The sequence below is a fragment of the Heliangelus exortis genome, chromosome 4 (assembly GCF_036169615.1).
Source record: "Heliangelus exortis chromosome 4, bHelExo1.hap1, whole genome shotgun sequence".
Lineage (NCBI taxonomy): Eukaryota > Metazoa > Chordata > Aves > Apodiformes > Trochilidae > Heliangelus > Heliangelus exortis.
Window position 1 is genome coordinate 36418121 of NC_092425.1, and position 18163 is coordinate 36436283.

Genomic DNA, 18163 nt, shown 5'->3' on the forward strand with positions numbered 1-18163 from the left:
TATTACAGATGACTGGAAAATTAACAGATGTGGTGGTATCTTTCATGTGGATCTTAATATAATTATTTTCTGAGCCCAGTGCTTTTTACTGGTAAAGCCAATAATGAATTACCTGTTACCTATCATTCACTGGATCATGAAAAGGAACTTAAAAGTACTTGGACCTGGTTTATTCAAAGAACAGCATTGAAATGTCATTCACAAAATGACAAAGTAAACAAAAAATCATTACAAAAAATTAAACATATAAGACTGAAGGTGTTTTTATTTAGAGTTTCTCCTGGGGACTTTAACTTGGACAATTTATCAAACATTTCCTAAATTTTCCAATATTTTAGAATGTTACCTGAAAAATATTTTATTCCTGGGATGCATTAACAGGCACGTATTTAATCTCAAATATTTCTATGACAGTTTAAACAGATCTTTTGCTGTTTTTCTGGCAGACTGTGAGTAAACGACAAAACAGAAACAGCACAGCACTTGGCGTATCTATAAATTTTTTCAACTTTTACAATTAAGTATCTGGATGAACTGAATTATTATATTCAGATTTTTTTTAAAACCACTGAAATAGTGCTTTTTTTAAAATGTGATATTATTACTGCTGCAATCAACACAGCCAATACTCTTTTCCCTACTTTGGAGCTTTGTGTGTGTGTCCAAGCTAAGTCTCACCTCTGAGCCACAGCCTGCAGAGAATAATCTGTCCTTCTTTGTCACTGTCACAGAAGCACCACTGTCATTTGACTGTAACAGACTTCTTTATCTCAAATTTGGTGGATAAAAGAAAAGAAAGGCTAAGGTCTGCTCTCCTAGTATATGCTGGCAAATGGTGTGAATGGGAAATTACAGGGTGGCTCTAGAACTAGACTGGGAGGTCTGAAGAGGAGCAACAAAGGCACAGCATCAAAGATTAGGAGCAACCAGAGGAAACAAGAAAAAAACTTCTAACTTTTGCATTAGTGAGACAAATACTAAAAGAGTGTATTTCTCTAAAGTAACTGGATTTGTAGAGGCAGTAAAAAAAAATGCAGAAGTGATTACTCTGTCCACTCTAGAATACTTTAAAGGCTGTTGAGCTTTTTATTACATCAAAGGACTTAAGAACAATCTGTACAGCCTATCAAGAAGAACATTGAACAGTGGTGACTTTGTTACAGTTTAAGACCATCTTGCCAGATAAAGTGCTGTATAGGAAAGGGCTCTATAATGGCAAAAGATACAAAAGAAGTAATGACTTCTTTTATAGAAAAGAGGTAGACTCCATCCTGAAGTAAAATTTCCCTTTTAAAAACATTTTAACAATAGTGAAGGGAGATAATTAACTTTTGTATCACACAGAAAAATCATGGATTTCTAATCCACTGATGGATTCAAACAAGACTGAATGTTTTCTGAAACTTAACATGAATTACGTTGAATGCAATTTTTTTGTTGACTGAAACTTGAGAGTTCAGGATACGAAGCAGATGAGGCCTGATAATTTAATTGCTTCTTCTGAATTGAATATGTCTGAATCATAAAAATAGAGAGAAACCACTGGAAAAATTATCTCCCACATGTAAATAAGTGCATATTAAAATCAACAATTAAATGCTAAACTAAGATTATTATTTCTTCAGATAAGAAAGAATTCAATATGTATCCTGTTAAGAACCAAGAAATGTATACTTCTCACTTTAATAACTCCATTTCTCATCTCTTGGTTCAGTAACTGATTTTTCCAACCTTTAACTTTACAATCTTCTCCTAGCACTTTATTGTGCTACCCACCCCATCAATTTTTATTCTTCAAGTGGCTTTATCTCAAAATATCATAGCATAACAGTATATATATATTTGATTAGTATTTTCTGTCTTCTTGTGGGCTTTCCTCCACACTTAAATCATCCTTCTTTTTCCCTCCTTTTTGGTTCTTCACCCTCCATATTATACCCCTAGCATACCCTATCTGAAAAAATATAAAATATCTATTTTTCCACCAAAATCTATCTCCCATTACCTAAGAGATGTATCAATTAATTCTTCTCCGGGACTACTTTATGAACAGTAAATGGTGTGAAAAGGTCTAAAACCCGAGCTTTACTCTTCCTACATATCACACCTTTTCTGTTGAATCTGCCATCATTCTGGGCCCAACTAGGATTACCACTCAGAGTTATACTTAGAACATCACAATGTTCAGCTCCTTCTACCAGCTAAGAAACAGCCAAAAACCTCCACCTCTACACAACATTTCTTTCACTTCCAAATTCCTTTTCCTGTCCAGTTATTCCAAATCCATAACCATGGTCTCATCATTTCATACCTTCACTGCTGCTTTGATGCCAGCACCAAACTGATTATCTTTCAATAATAAGATAAAGGGGTTCTCGTGTCACCCCTGTGGGTCCCAACTTGATTACAGCACTCCTGTTCCTGCATCTCTGTCCCCTCTTTACTACATCTATACAAAGTCCCTCTCTCTTACCCCTCAACATTCTGCCTCACTCTTTGCAATGAATCTCCTAGCAAAACCAGCTATTTCCTCCTTTGCTCTGCCAATAACATCCACCTTCACCTCCCCCCTTTCTGCTGATCCTTCAAGCACCTCTGCATTCCCTTTCATACCATGCTTTGCGCAAGGGAAAACCTTGCAAAGCTGTTCAAATTTTATCTTTCAATCCCTCCTTGAAGACACTTCAGCTGTAATGCCTACATATCATTCCCATATGGCACTTATTAAGCAAGTAATAATCTGTGACTTCTTTTCTGCTCATGTCTGTTCATTACACTATTATCTCATCTTCTTAACTCAACCCTGTCTTGTTTGTCTTCTTTATCTTCCTCTGGTCTCCTGCCTGACACACAGAACGTGTGCTTTGCATAAGAAGAATAAGCTCTGTTTTTTTAAACACCAAGGTATCACTTTTTAAAACAGTCCCCTGGTTACTGGATGTCCTACTTGCTCTTGTAGTTAAAACAAAAAGCAAAATTAACCCCACTACATTTCAAACAAATCCAAGCAGGCAGCTTATTTACTAGAGAACTAGAATCATTCCTTATTTATTTATCATAAGTTTTTAAGACTATATGATACTGAAATGATGCATAAATAATTTTTTACTAAGATCTAGTTGTTTGAAGTGCACCACACTGGTTACATATAGTTTTCTTGTACAAAAAAATAAAGCTGCGCGTTAGTGTTTGAAAAATGTAGTTAGCTTTTTGAAACCACATTTTTGAAAAACATAGTTAGCTTTTCCATATGCAAGTAAAACTTTATTATTGGTTAAACTTACAACTCTGCTGTGTACTGAGGGATGTGATCAGGGATTTTGTTGAGTTTCTGATTGGAGCAGTCCACTGTGGTCCCTTCACAGCGACATTTCTCAGGGCAAGCCAAATCTGCAAAGCAGTCTCCACTTAATTTGGATCTGTAATCTTCAGTGCCTGTGGAAGAGTCAAGTCAAAATACAGATACTGAGTCAATAAAGTATAAGATTTGCTTCTTGTGAGAGGTTGAAAAGATGTCTGCAATGCAGATAACGGGTGGGCAACTTGGGAGATGTATGATAAACTTTGTGATACTGAACAGACACAAGGGCTTCAAGAGAGGGTTAAATATAGGGGCTTAAGATATGCTGGAAAAAGAAACTGTGACCAACTTAACATAACAGGATAACATTAACTTGAGCTTTTCACAGCTGTACTTTCTGCTGATTGTGTTGTCAGCCAATCTAGCCTTGTTTACAGCTAATCACACAAATGCCACTGATTCTTTTGGAATTTATTTTCTTTTCTTTCTCTGTAACAAGACTAAATAGATCCTGAACACCACCTTTACTCTTTCTCTTGTTACAAATTTGTATTCTTGACTGGACTTCATTAACCTCCGCGAATTATTTTTTTGAGAGTCCCGATACTCCGTATCATCTCAAACGTGGAAGATTGAAAGCCCTGTTTTCAGCTTTAATTTAAAAAATGTGTGATCCTGACTTAAGCCTCAGCAGCTTGCCATGCTGTAGAAAGCTGCGTGACGTTCCATGGTGCTTGACAGAACCATGTTTTACTCATACCTCACAACCACATGGTTAGATCAAGCACAACAGAAAATCTCGCTACATTATCAGAACTGCATCCATTAGGCCAAGGATAAGAGCAAGGGAAAAGAGGAAGGAGTAGGCATAAGTTACCAAAGCATTTGAAAATTAATACTTGCTTACATGACATGGCATTCATATTACTGAATGTCCAGTGCCACGGTAACAGTATTACTGTCACAAATTAAATAAAAATAGGGAAAAAAAAAAAGAAACACATTGAAAGTTTCCTCCACCATTTCCCACAGTCAGTCAAAGAAAATGTCCCAAACATATCAGGAAAAAACATCCAGTAAGGAACCGGGGGTGGGTGACAAAGAAAACAAGGAGAAGCTGAAAGGACCTGTGGGTTCTTCTTGGACAAAGGTGAAAAGACTGAGACTAGTAGAAGGTGCATCAGGGCTGGGAGGTACATTGTGATTAAGCTCAGACACTGAACTTTACTTACAGCCAAAATGGTGAACTCCTGCAAAAGTAAAGATAGCCAAGAAGGAAAGAAAGACAGAGTAATCCCAATTAAGACAAAAACATGAACTAAGCTCTCATGTTCTCTACTCAACTTTAGTTTGATTAGAAGATGTTGGTAAGGGATAATGTCTTCAGCAGAGAGAACGAATAATTAATTTTAAGTGGCATTAAAAAAACAAAGAAAAGATCAGTGTTAATTGCAGATTTCATATAGGATGATACCTTCCATGAATAACTCTTCACTATTTTGAATGTATTATTTAGAAGCTGCTCCTTTGAACATATATACATGTTATGCCACTTAAAACCTTAATAAACTGAAGAAATATATGAGAAACAGATTCCTCAGAGGAGGAAAAAAACCTCACAGTTGTCACATACTACGTTATCTGTTTGTAAATGTCTAAGAAACACAAATGATAAAACTATATGGAATATTCCTATGAGCTAGAAGATATACAATATTTTTTCATCTTATTGATTTAATTCTTGGAAAACTTTTAGTCTTCCAAATTACTATAATGAAATGCTACTTAAACATCCTAGAGAAATCTTCCAATGACATATTTAAAACATAGATAAAAAATATTTATGTATTTGAAGAAATGCTAACATTTTTACAGTATTTACTGAAATGTAAAGCAGTGCTTTTATCACTTTTTAATACTCAATAAACAAGGCTTCAAATACAATTTTCCCCTCCTGCCTCCAGAGTAAACCAGTGCTAGCAATTTAAAGCAAGCAACTAAAATATTCAGGGACAAATTCTTCAACAACTAAAAGAATTTCATGCAGCATCTCCCTGATAAACTGATAGAAACAGAAAACCGTGTTTCAGGAATCAAGCCTGTAGCAATTTTTGATTGTTTTTTTTCTTCTTTCTTTTTTAAGAATAGCATTTTTTAAAGGGTACGTAAACAAAGCTAAACCCTGTGTGTGGCCATGTTATTAACAGGCTGTGAAGACACTTTCTGGCAAGAAAACACTTCTAACTCAGAGCAAAAGTTGTGCTGGCAAGGTTGAGTAGAAGTCACTCTGTGGCAGGAATACAGCTGTTCTACTCATTAAGAAATTGAGTGGTACTACAGGTTTGAGAAATTGAATCCCCCTCTATTTTATGCTGCTTTAAAACCCATTTTCGCGGCTGCCAATGCTGACAAATTGCTGCCTTATTTTGTATTTCATTTTGTCTTTTCTTCATATTCAAAGCAATGCATTAGTATGAGGGCATGAAGAACTTCACATGATTGCTGCAAATTTAAGTGATACGTCACATAGCACAGGAGCAGAGCTGTTAAACATAGCAGCTTAAAAGACAAAAACTAAGACAAATCAATAAATCAGTACTTCAAACACTGCAGAATGACAATACACCTGTAGTACTTGAAAGAACAAGTGCACTGGTGTCATAATCAATTATTGTAGATATTTTTCTAAATATTAAACTACGGTGGAAAACCCTACTTGCAAATCACATACTGTAATTCATTAATAAATTCATTATTCCATTGTTTAGTTCGCCAATCATTCATAATCTGTTCGAAACATAATGCAAGTGCATCATCTTTTTTTTTTCCTAGTAAGAAATCAGTGCACACACCTGACAAGCAAGGTAAAATAAAGAAAGAAACAAGTTTCAAAGAGCTAGGGCCAGCATCAGTAAATATTTTGTGAAAACATCATAGACTTATTGTAGCTCAAAGCAGTGTGTAAACTGCCATTTCAGCCCAATTCTAATGTCGTGTTTTCTTTAATGAAAACCATTTCTGATTCATTATATCCATATGATCACAGAATGCCTTTAACAAAAAATATCAACTTTCTTTTCCAAGCATTCCACTGTGATTTCATAAACACAAGAAGGTGGAGCAAGCAAGAGCTGCTGCCAGTGTAGAGTATGAATGCAAAGCAAGAAAATCTTCATTTGTAAAATGTTTTTTTTGTGTTTTTTTGAGTTGTACTAGCTCTTTGATGGTAATATGGTATCCTGTGTTTAAAAGTAGCTCAGGAGCTACATTTTAAAAACAGTTAGTGGCAGAAAGGCAAGGTTAAAGATAAGTAAAGGTGTCAACTGAAACATGAACTAGCAGGTGCAACCTTCAAAATCATTTAAGTAGAGGTATCATTTTGGTAGGTGGTGCACAAATTTGTGAGACAGAAAGAAACAATAAATGGAGCTGCATGCTAAGCTCTTACATTCAGAAAACAGAACTATTAGTCATCTACAAAGGAAAACTGTGTCTAGCTACAGGTATTGACTAATGTTAATACACATGCAGCAGTTTCCTAAAAGCTATGACAAATTTTGCTTTCTGGGGGAAAGGGAGGGAGTACCTGCAGTTAGTCAATCTTACTGCAGAGCCAAACCTACCTGGAATGAAATACTGTTCTTTAGCTATATAAGAGAAAAAAAAAAAAATAGAAGATGCACCTGAATGTCAGCAAGCAAAGAATGAGTTTTATTAGATTAAGTATGGACTACAGTTAACTACAGATCATTAAGTGAAAAAAATGCGTATTCACAAGAGCTGATAAACAACAAAGTGTGAATTGTCATAAACGTATCCGGAACATGGATAACTAACAGTTCTCATCTGGTATTTGCACTTGAGACTGAATACATTGTAGAATGTGAAATGCACCTGGAACAGCTGGATACCATATGACAAAAGTTAGGATTTAGAGAAATGTAAGTAGGAAATGGAATGAGATTAGAAAAAGAAAACAATAAATTTCAGTATGATGTAAGCTCCCTGTATAAAATGTACATGTCATGTTTCCACATTTAGCTAGAAAGTTTTAGATCTTTCACATACTCCAGAGCCTTGTGGAAATTTAAAAAAATGATTTATGTTGGTGATACGTGTAGTGAATAGCATTTCATTTTGAAGTATTATATATTGCATTTCTTTTCTTAGATTTAAAGCTACCCAGAACATTTCCAATGTTTTAACTATAGCAATGTTCCGTGATCCAACAGTCTGTGATTTCCACAGTTTCCCCCCCCCGTCAGTCAAAGAACTCAAAAAGATTCTGCAACGTTTAATAATTCCGTAGAGAGTCGGCTGCCTTCGTTAGAACTTCTACAAGCCCTGTTTTTCTGCAGTGAAAGAAAAATAGCAGCTGAAGTGAGAAAATTACCTGAGCAGCGGAATTTCTTGCTTTTGATCTGGCCGATCCTTTTGTTTGCCAGCCGGCGGGGGCTGGTGCAACGGGCACCACTGGTCTCTATGGGGTTTGTATGAAGATAATCCGCCAGCCACTTCAGATGGCAGTCACAGATAAATGGGTTCTGAGCCAAATGCCTTTCATGAAGAAAAAAAAATTATAATTTCACACATTATTTCCCTTTAGTCTCAGCGGTGCCTGGTATTTTTAGGACACTGGGAAATATACAGTCCTGGTGAAGGCCACCGAAAATAGGAGCATACATACAGGGTCTGAATCGCACGCAGGGGGGAGAAGGTGCCTTTTGCAATGGTCTGAAGTTTGTTGTCGTACAAAGAAAGGAGATTCAAGTTGTGCAGGTCTTGAAAAGCATCAACTCGCAGGCAATTGATCTTGTTAGCATTCAGTAATCTGTTTAATGGAAGGCAATTATAAAATTGAAAGAGTTTGCTCAGTGTCACTGCAGATTCAGTGTTTTTAGCTCTTTTTGTGTATTTCCGACGAGAACAAGACATATAAAAGCAAATATTAATTGATGGTGACATAAGGGATTTCAGTGAATTGAAATATCTTACTCAGCTTCCCTGAAATTATTCCTAAATATTTGCACTTTGGAGTTGAAATGTGTGGGTTTCTTAAGCTACATCACATTTTACTTTGTGCTGGTGGAAGGTGTGCGTGTGTGGTATTTGTGCAAAGAAGAAAGCTTAAAAATCAAGTATCTGCAAGGAAAACGAGTTTCTTTTGCCAAATAAATAAACAAACAAAAAAGGAACTGAACACTGTGTTCATTAGCTGGAAGAGATGTGCAGTGGCACTTTTAATTATATGTTACTAATCAGCATGCTGCCGCATTAACAGAGTTGTAGTAAAAACTGGTGGCATGGAATATATCCAAATCTGTCTTGGATCCTTTTTCCTTTCTATCTTCAAAGGGAACCTTTTCTTCCCTGTACCTCCCAGACTTCTAAAGTTAAAACAAACAAGCCAATTTAAAGCAACTCCTTCATGCTTTTGAAGAGAGGAAAAAAAAAAAAAAAAGTCATTCAACTGGATGCATTTTTATAACCAATTATTTTGGATTTTTTCCCATATGCAGCCAGAAATGGAAGGGAGTAATGGGTCTGAAAACCAATGCTCTGATAAAGTTTCACCACACAAGTTGAAGTTTACTGAGACTGAAACATATTGTCTGTGCTAAGTGCAGCAAGCTAGGGTTTTGGTTTTTTAATACAAAATGAACAGCTCAGAGATGATTCTTCCTTTTTTTTTCCAAAAAAAAGAAAACCAAAAACAAAATTTTGGAAATATTTATTGTAACTAAAATCTCTTCAGAGGAAAACAGGAATGCATAACACATTCTATATATACTACCACTTTAACAGTTTATTACCAAAATAAACCAAAACATAAACCTCTAGGTGGTGCCAGAACTTGCATTTTCTTTGTATTTACTCACTGTTTTGCCATCTTCAATGAGTTGATAATCATACACATTTTGCCAATCACTACACTATGAAATCTGGACACCAAGTACTTCTGATCAAGTGGTAAGAAGATTTAAATCAACAAGCCAGTTATTCTGTGACATTTTATTCCCAAAAAATGTTGCTCTATGGTTTATTTCATATATTTACACAGCACAACTAGTGCATAGCTTCTTCTGCTAAATATTGACAAGAAGTGTGTCCTGGTTTGGACAGAGAATAAACATATTTCACCATGACATTTGTTTTTATTGCCAGTATTAAAGCTAAATAGAAATGGTTTAAGAAATGACCCATGGAAATTGCCGTAGTGTTAGACAAAATAACAGCTGAAGTTCACAGAGTCAAAGAATTGTACAGAGAAGAGTGTCAGAAAACAACAAAAGTCACCAGTGAAACTGCACTATGTATCTTCTCTATGTAAAATATACAAATATTCCTTCTGTGGTTTCCACACAACTTCATACACACAGTCTGCTGCTTACAGAGCAAGACAGTATAGTTCCTATAGTTCCTATGTGTTTTATCCTAAAATTCCACACTAAAAATCTATTCTCTTTTAATCATTTTAGGCTGAGACATTAGGTGAGATATGATCAAATTTGTGAATGAATGGCAAGCTGGTCTAAAACAGTCTTGACTCCTTTGGCTTTAAAATAATTTGTTTTTATTATACTCTGACATTACATATGGGATTTCCTGCCAGTTCTTCTCCAGGCACATATCTCTCATCAAGCTTACCCTTCTGAGTTATCCCAAAATAGAATAAATAGTAAAAAATACTCACAGCAATTGCAGAGAAAAGAGTCCTTCAAACAGGCCCTTTGGAAGTTCTGTAATTTTATTGCCATAGAGAACACTGTACCAAGGGATAAGAAAGCAAAAATAGATGCCATTATGAAGGGTAAAATCTATGTGATTTGGACTTCAGAAATAAATTTCCATTTTCCTGAAGGGAATTTAACAGGAACAATTTGATGCTTGAAAAATCCTTTTGGTCCTGAGAGGTGGCAGGATCACACATTTCCCATGAAGCGTGTTGCTCAGAGAGAATCAGCACCTTACTTTTTACAGCCTTACCAAATGACCTTGGTAAGTAAATTTGTTATTTCTATGAGCAACTAACTGGGTAATAAAAGAAATGTTTGATTTTGTTCAACTCTTTGCCAGGAACCCCAAATATTTTTAGTGTCCAGCTGTGATACAATATTCACTTATCACTCTAACATACTGAAGTTGGTTTTACAACTTTTAGAATTGAAGGAATTTATAAGAAAATTCTGCAGAAAACAAACAAAAAAATTCAAGTAAGAATATGAGAAATTTGCTTCTGGTTTTACATGTTAAACAGGTACGTACAGTGAATTGAGTGAACGTAAGCCCTGGAAAGCATCTGGAGCTGCTTCAGAGATCTGGTTATTACTCAGGTCACTGAAATAAATGAAATTTGATTCAATTAATTGAAGCTATTTTCAAAATAGGAAATGTAAAAATAAGACGTAATTAGAATTAGGCATGGAAGGGAGAGAGAAGTTGAAGTATTTGTGTGAAACACTGCCAAAGAATTTTGCCACTAAAATTGCCAGCACACTGAATAAAAAGAATGGTTTAAAATAGATCTTTCAAATACTCAGCTAAAAACAAGACAAAAAGATTTAGTTTTCCTAATTCCTTAAGCACATTTTATAAAGAATGCTCTGTTTGACTATACATCTTCAAATGTATTTTGAAATAGCAGTGGCTTATCCCCATTAGTTAATTTTTTTAATTCACTAGAGTACCATATTGCTACTATGAAGAACCACATTAAATAATTCCAATACTTGGTAAAAACAATTATTATTAATGCGATGATTCTGCTGTATGGTCAAACTTTCTTAAATGCTCACACAATGACTGCAGTTCTCCTATATGACCTTGACTTGTTTTTTATTTTTAGATATAAATACATACATATCTGTATATTTGTTTATACGTAGATATGAAAATAAATAAATAAAAAATCTAGATTATTTGGTACATACATTCTTCGAAGCTTTTTATATGGTGAGAAAGCTCCAGGAGGTATGACCTTGATTGAATTTTGTTCTAACCGTCTGCAAAAGAACAGCAACAACATAAAAATACAAACCCCATTCCAAATGGCAATTTAAACCCATAACAAACCAGAAAAGATAGACTTTAGGAAAGAAGGCAGCTTTTGCTTTTTTTTTTTTTGCATAATTTTAATCTTACAAAATAAGGTAATTTCCTTTCCATTTTGATACAAAATAGATCATTTTTGTGTGTGTAAAACTAAATCTTTCATATAGAGTGTAATACTGTAAATTAGCCCCCAATTTTGATTTTCTATTTCAAGAGAACTTACTTTCAGAGCACACAAGGTTTTTGCAAAATTTAAGCCAGAAATGTCATTACAAATTTGTAATTTGAGTTTGTGTTAATTGACTCACAATCTCTTAATCACATACAGTGATTTTTATAGTGAGCTTGATTTAGAAATGTCTGAAGACTTCTGATATTTAATCATTCAAATATGGAGACTACAAGAAAGGAGAGAAGAATGTTCCTGTAAAACAAATAACGTATTTTGCTACCTGCAGTGAGGCTAATGCCATATTTTAAAACGTGCACATGGGTTCTTTAGATACAGTATGTAATATATTTTCTTTAAGATATGTAATAATACATATACATAATACATATACTGCCTTGTAATCATACAAGGACTGCACAGCCACACTTTTAACTTCTTTAGACAAGTATTTTTATCTAAAATTGCAGTGTATGTTATTAGCCACATTTGCTTTGTATGTGCAGACACTGTGACTGAAGTATGCCCTACAGTGAAGTGTGAATCTGCTGATGGAAACAGTTTTCCAATAATTTTTTGAACTTCTAGACCTTTGTCAATGGGAAGTCTACGCTGATACAGACCTAGGGTCCACTTGGCAATGAGTCAAAAGATTCAGCAATAAGAACATTTAAAATAAAAGCTACTTCTTCATATATCACGGTATCATGTGGCTATGGCAGTGCAAAAATTTCATAAAGAGTGAAATTATTTGTAGTAAAAGGAGTGAAATTATTTCTAGTAAAAGGTATGACCAGAATAGGCAATACCATTAAAATGTTCATACCATGCTTATCTAATAAGCTTTCTTATCTTATCTTATTTCTGTTTCCCCCTCATGCACACGTATCAACTCTTACTGTGATCTAAGTACATGAAGACAATGTCAAAACTCTTATTTCATAGAAGGAAGCAAAATTCTGTAGAATTTACTGGACTGTTTGAAATCACTCAGATGCTGATTCACTAACTTTAAGGTTAAAAAGCCCTTTTAAATCTGGACATAGGTATAATTAGCCTTTTCTTTTTTTCCTTTTATGCCTGTCCTGTTACCTCTCTTCTGTTTCGCTTTTGCTCTGTGTGTGCAGCGTAACTAATGGGCTCACATATTCACTGAGTAAGCTTTTCCAAGATACTACTCTTACAATTATTTCTTTTTGCAAAGCACCTCCAGAGATCACAGTATAGCTGAAATAAAGACAGATTTTTACTGCTTTTGGGAAGTTTTCTTCAGATGAAGACATTTATATATTTAACACTCAAAATTTCTGAAGTCTGATCATGCTTTATCTTCGCACAATTTGTTCTTCAATGGCTTAGAAAGTAGACAAGGAAAAAGCCTGAAAGGAGTCTTCCTGATGTACAGAAAAATCTTTCATCAGAGTTGTTTAAGACGAGGTTCATTGTACAAATAAAATAATTCTTTAACTAAGAAAATGTTGCTGTCGTGCTGGAGTGTTCAGGTATCTTTTGAACACGGCAGGGAATCCCTCTTTCTGTAAACAAGATTCTCTTTTCAGACATTTTCTTTGCCTTGGCTGAGCCTTGTGGACCCATGAAATACAGTCTGAATCAGACCAGGAGTAGAGTCTAGGCTATAAAGGATCAAGGTGATTCTCCTCCAGTAAGCCTGAGTAGATACAGAAGGTAAACATGTGGATAATTAAAAATTGTTTAGGGTCAACACCAAGCTAGACCAAGCCCAAGTATTTTTCCATTCTTACACTACATTTTCAGTTTAGTTGCCCCAGAAATAAAATGCTTATCATCCAGCTAGTTTTCTACTCAGCTGGCTAGGTCAAAGAGAGGTAAAACTTTTAGATAATAAATTTCTAAAAATTTCCTTATTTTGGCAAGGGGAAAGAGTTGAGAAACCAATTACTGCAGCCGTGAAGGGAAGGGCAGCCATCCATCCATTCCTGTTACACACTCTATTTGGCAGCAACCAACTGCCTAACCACCAGGGACAGCCTGAGCAGTCATTTATCAGGTGTGCAGCTCTGAAAACCAGCCAAAGGATCAGAGGAACACACAGGGAATGCTTTGAGGGCTGGAAAAGGAAGCGGGTAGGGAAAAGGATAGGGAAGGCTTAGGCCATTTTACAGAGGAGGACTTGGATTGCTAGAGGGAGACACTAGGGAAAAATACCCCTGTGTGTATGTGGAAGACAGAGATGCAGTGGAAATGTTCCTCCATGAGCCTTTCACAAGCCCCATTCATAAATATCTCTTACCAGCCCATGATGTAGAGATTTGTAACCTAGTGCTGGAGGGCCTCCAGAATACATTCACCTATCTTTAAATATATAATGCTCTTAACTAGCCATGATATGGCATACAACCTGAGAAAGACCAGGTCTAGTGCTCAATTAAGACACAAAGTATTTTGCAATTTATGCTTTTAATTGAAAATATATATTAGCTCTTTCAACTGAAGTACTTTTCAGGATACATGCATGCCATTTTTCATGAGAAGATGGAACAGCAGATATAATTTACTGCTGTCCAGTTTGTCTCTAAATTATACGGGTCCAAAGCCTGAACTCCACCACAGTATATTTATGCAAGCTTATTTCCTAACAGTTCTAATAGAACTACCAATTCATTGGTAGATATGTAAAATGAACTCTATATCAACTATACCTAACATTTCCTTTTAGTGAGAAATTTATAGTTTAATAGACAGACTGTGCAGTTCTGGGATAAATTTACAAGCTCTTCTGGATAAAGGATTTGTTATAGTAGGATCATCCAAGTATGCCTTTTGTTAACTCATGCCAAAGTGTAAGCTCTAAAACACATCACATTTTAGAAAATGAGATTAGCATAACAAAAGAAAATATGATTATATAAATAAAGAAGAAAAATCTTTTTATACCTCACTTTGTCTGTAAAGAAAGTAAATCAAATTCACATTTCAAGCTTTGTTATCCTCTGATCTTCTGCTTTATCTTCCTAGAATCAGCTGAATTTCACAGTTTACAAATTTGCATCCACTATTCCAGAGAAAATCTAATTAGAGATATTCCAGGGTCAGAATCCACAGTATCTAAAGGAAATTTGCATGCTACTGATAAAACCCATAGTAATTAAGAAAATCCTTTATATCAATTTTTCATATTAAATGAAACATTATTAATTCTGGAAAAGGATGCTGTGGTTATCTGTTCCTGAAAAAAACCAGCTATTAAGTGCTCACCAGTGACGTGGCCAGGAGTACCATTATATTCTAGAACAAAAAGCCAATATTAGTATTTTTCCATGGAGCTTACATTAACATTTGCACACAACATCTCCTTTCTAACTCATCCCAGACGTTTTTTATAAATGATCATCTGTGTATCATAAACAGTGCCTTGGTGGTTTCTTTTTCAAAAGCCAGTCAATTCTAGTAGCATATCTAGTAAGATAAGATAATGGAAGAAGACAGTTAAGCACATGCTTCATCAAAGCTTGCACTGTCTCATGTGTACCCTGCTCATCACCACACAAACATTAATTAATGCTCTTATTATTAGGTCTCCTGCTCCTTTTAGCATTTCACTTCAAAGAAGTCCTCCATCAATACATGAGTGTTTTAACACTGCCAAACTGATTGGAACCCTTTTTGAAGACAATTCCCTAATCTCTCCTATCTAGGAAATGTACTGTGAACATTTGTTTTTCCAGCTCTTTTCCCTCCTGCTTATCACTGCAGACACCATAATACACAGCCACCTACTATTCTGAGAACTGCTCCTGCACTTGTGGCTTCCAACCTAATCAACTCAAATCAAAGTAGGTTCCCAGACAGTAGATGGATTCTTCCCACCCAGTCCCCAGAGAGCCCTGTGACACCTAAATCAGTTGACACTTTCCAGGAGGATGCTGTTCTCTGCCATAAGCCTGGAGCACAGCATCCCTGATCACCACTTCCACACTTACAGAGACAGACAAAATGCTTATTTAGACTGACACTTTTAAACCAGCTTATTTTCCCCGCTATAAAAAGTCATTTCTAGGGAAGATTTCTGCACCAGGAAAGAAGGCAGACTGGGAATGAAGAATACCCTGTTCCCTACAGAATCTTTTTCATGTTAAATTGTGCAGATGGGGTACAATATACTAAGCCTACTGAGTAGGAAAAGGTAAAAAAAAACTGCACAGAGATGTGCTGTGCTTAAATGCATATTAAGGGGTCAGAGATTTATCTAAAAAGTATTTTGGAACATTAAAAGAAAATAAAACAGCTCCCTTAAGAAAACATGAGTTTGATTATGGAGCAGCAAATTAAACAATTATAATTGTTAATTAATTATAATTAAACAATCAGAACATAACATCTTGATTAAATAAATTCCATCAATACAATCGTGGCTTTAGCAGTTAATTAATCTGCAATTTTCATTCTAGCATCTACTCATTTAGAAAAAGTCTGCAACAAGCTTGTCAAGAAACCCCAGAAGAATTTTTACTACAGAGAAGAAAGTGTAGGCTCTGCAATGAGTCTGATGTATTGCACAGATGCTGATTATACATGGTAATAAAATTGACAGCTCTTCTTTGCATTTTCCCCATCTGCTTTTAAAGTAAATGGCAAAAACAGCTGTCAGAAAATAGAAAATAGATTTCAGTGATGGGATTCATTGCAGCTCCTGAATCTGAAGAACTGCAATATACAGCCAAAACATCTCTCACCAGATGCAACATCTGCCAGGTTTTTAGGGATTTTTTGTTTGTTTTTAAAATAAGGAAACAGTAATAGTCTCCCTTTGCTACAGGAATCCTTGAGGCTATTAAACAAAGTACCTTTTTTTCTTTCTCAGCAACTGCACCTCCAGAGTGCTTATATCCATTAAATGTCACTACTAACTTTAGCAGCAAATGAAATCTGTTGAAATCTGTGATATCATCCATGTCTAACAAAACAAAAGATGTATTCTGAACGACCATATTATGTGAACTTTAGAATTTCAGGTTCTAATTCTGTGTATTAATAAATATGGTTGACAGTTTCCTAAATATTTGCATATAAAGAATCACTGTCAGTGCTGCCCTAAAGCTTGCCAAACTCTAACATCCAGTCTAATTGTTCTATCAAGTCTTTCCTCAGAGTATTTCCTCAGGGTATTGATTGTAAATGACAGATGACTCCTTAGTCTGCATTACATCAGAAAAGTAACACGAATTGTCATTCTAAAGCTATTAAACAAATCACTGCATTTACTCAAAAGCAAGTCCCAAACCTGAATTTGATTCATTTTTTACAGAATCATTTATCATCACAGAGCCTTCTCATGCTCTCAACCCTACAGCACCACTGATGATGACAGGCTTTACATTCCTTAATTATTACAGAGTCGGGTTGTAGGCAAAATGCACCACTTCTTAAAAGAATTATTTGCTCAGTACTTTGGCATTTGTCAAATTTGCAGCTCCACTGCAATTAGCCTGAGTCACCTAGAGTCAAGTCAGAGCCTCTCTAATTAGCCTATTTTTGATGAGAGTCGTTATACTACAAAAACTACTTGGGCTGCTCAGCACTGCTACATTAAGTTCACAAAAATGAGATGTAATCCTGCTATAGGCTTAGCTCACCATAAGCAGTGGCTTGTCAACCTGTTCCCTTTGAGCAGGAACACCAGCTTGAGAATCTCACCACTGTGCAAGAGCAACAACCTGGCAGGAGTCCTTACAACCTGTTAATACATGGACTTACATAATATATTTGCCACAAAAATGCAAATGATATTTTTTAACTGAAAACGCTCTTCACAAGTGGTTGCTGGTTACTGGACAATGTATTTTGCATGAAAAAAAATTAAGAAGAAAGCCCTTCATTGATGATGAAACACAAAATAGCAATAAATCAGTATCCATAGTTTCTTTTGCAGTAACTTCACACATTATTGCTGAGGAAAAGTTATCAGTAGTGAAGAGCCATATGGGAAAATAAAATCTACAAGTGACAGCACCTTTGAGTGTGGCACAGCTGTCAGACATCTATGAGGGATTTTCTGGAAGAGCTGGATGGGCCTTCTCTCCAGCTTGCCTTCGTGCAGTATGAAATATTCATTTATTCTATGCTTCAGTCAGTTTCTTTTACTTGGCAGAGAACAGAGAGGTTCTTCAAGATGCCTTTTCTACTTCAATACCCACCAGAACCTTGCTGAAACCCTCTGAGGTGAAGCAGTGTTCATTCTGGCCAGTACCTTCCAGTGTGTCTGGATACCAGCACTGGTTGCAGATGATTTTTCTCCTGTTGTTGTGTTCTGTGCTACATCCTCTTGACTGTCAAAATAACCCTCTGTCCTCTGAATCTAATTAGTTTTTAAGTTAGGACACAAGGGTATGGAGAAAGTCAAATATGTGAGCCATGGCAGCAGAGAACACACGCTCATCAAAAATTACTGTCTGACAGCTAAAATAAGGACGTTTGTGGTGGTTGGGTTTTTTGGTTTTTCTTTTTCCCCAAAGCATAAAGCCACATGGTTTACCAGTCATTTTCAGATTAGGAAGATACTTAAGTAAGAGCACGACAAACAATTTCTCTTGTGTGCATTAAGCAGACAAGATTAGATATCAAATTATCAAAACCACCTATTTTTGAAGCAGTCAAGTGGA

The 18163-nt window shown here is 35.6% G+C and overlaps 1 protein-coding gene across 14 annotated transcripts in view; it reads right to left on the reverse strand.

The window, feature by feature from the left end:
• The window catches only part of SLIT2 (slit guidance ligand 2), a 244033-nt gene that overhangs the window by 56962 nt on the left and 168908 nt on the right, over positions 1-18163 (reverse strand). For 9 of the 14 annotated variants that reach the window (XM_071743855.1, XM_071743853.1, XM_071743850.1 and 6 more), the window contains exons 10-17: positions 11233-11304; positions 10568-10639; positions 9996-10067; positions 7989-8132; positions 7695-7858; positions 6925-6948; positions 4534-4551; positions 3285-3435 (exon numbers count right to left, since the gene is read on the reverse strand). In XM_071743855.1, the coding sequence (XP_071599956.1) occupies positions 3285-3435; positions 4534-4551; positions 6925-6948; positions 7695-7858; positions 7989-8132; positions 9996-10067; positions 10568-10639; positions 11233-11304 (717 nt within the window). The remainder of the gene's footprint in view (positions 1-3284; positions 3436-4533; positions 4552-6924; positions 6949-7694; positions 7859-7988; positions 8133-9995; positions 10068-10567; positions 10640-11232; positions 11305-18163) is intronic. The other 5 variants (XM_071743857.1, XM_071743852.1, XM_071743848.1 and 2 more) reach the window with 2 other exon arrangements.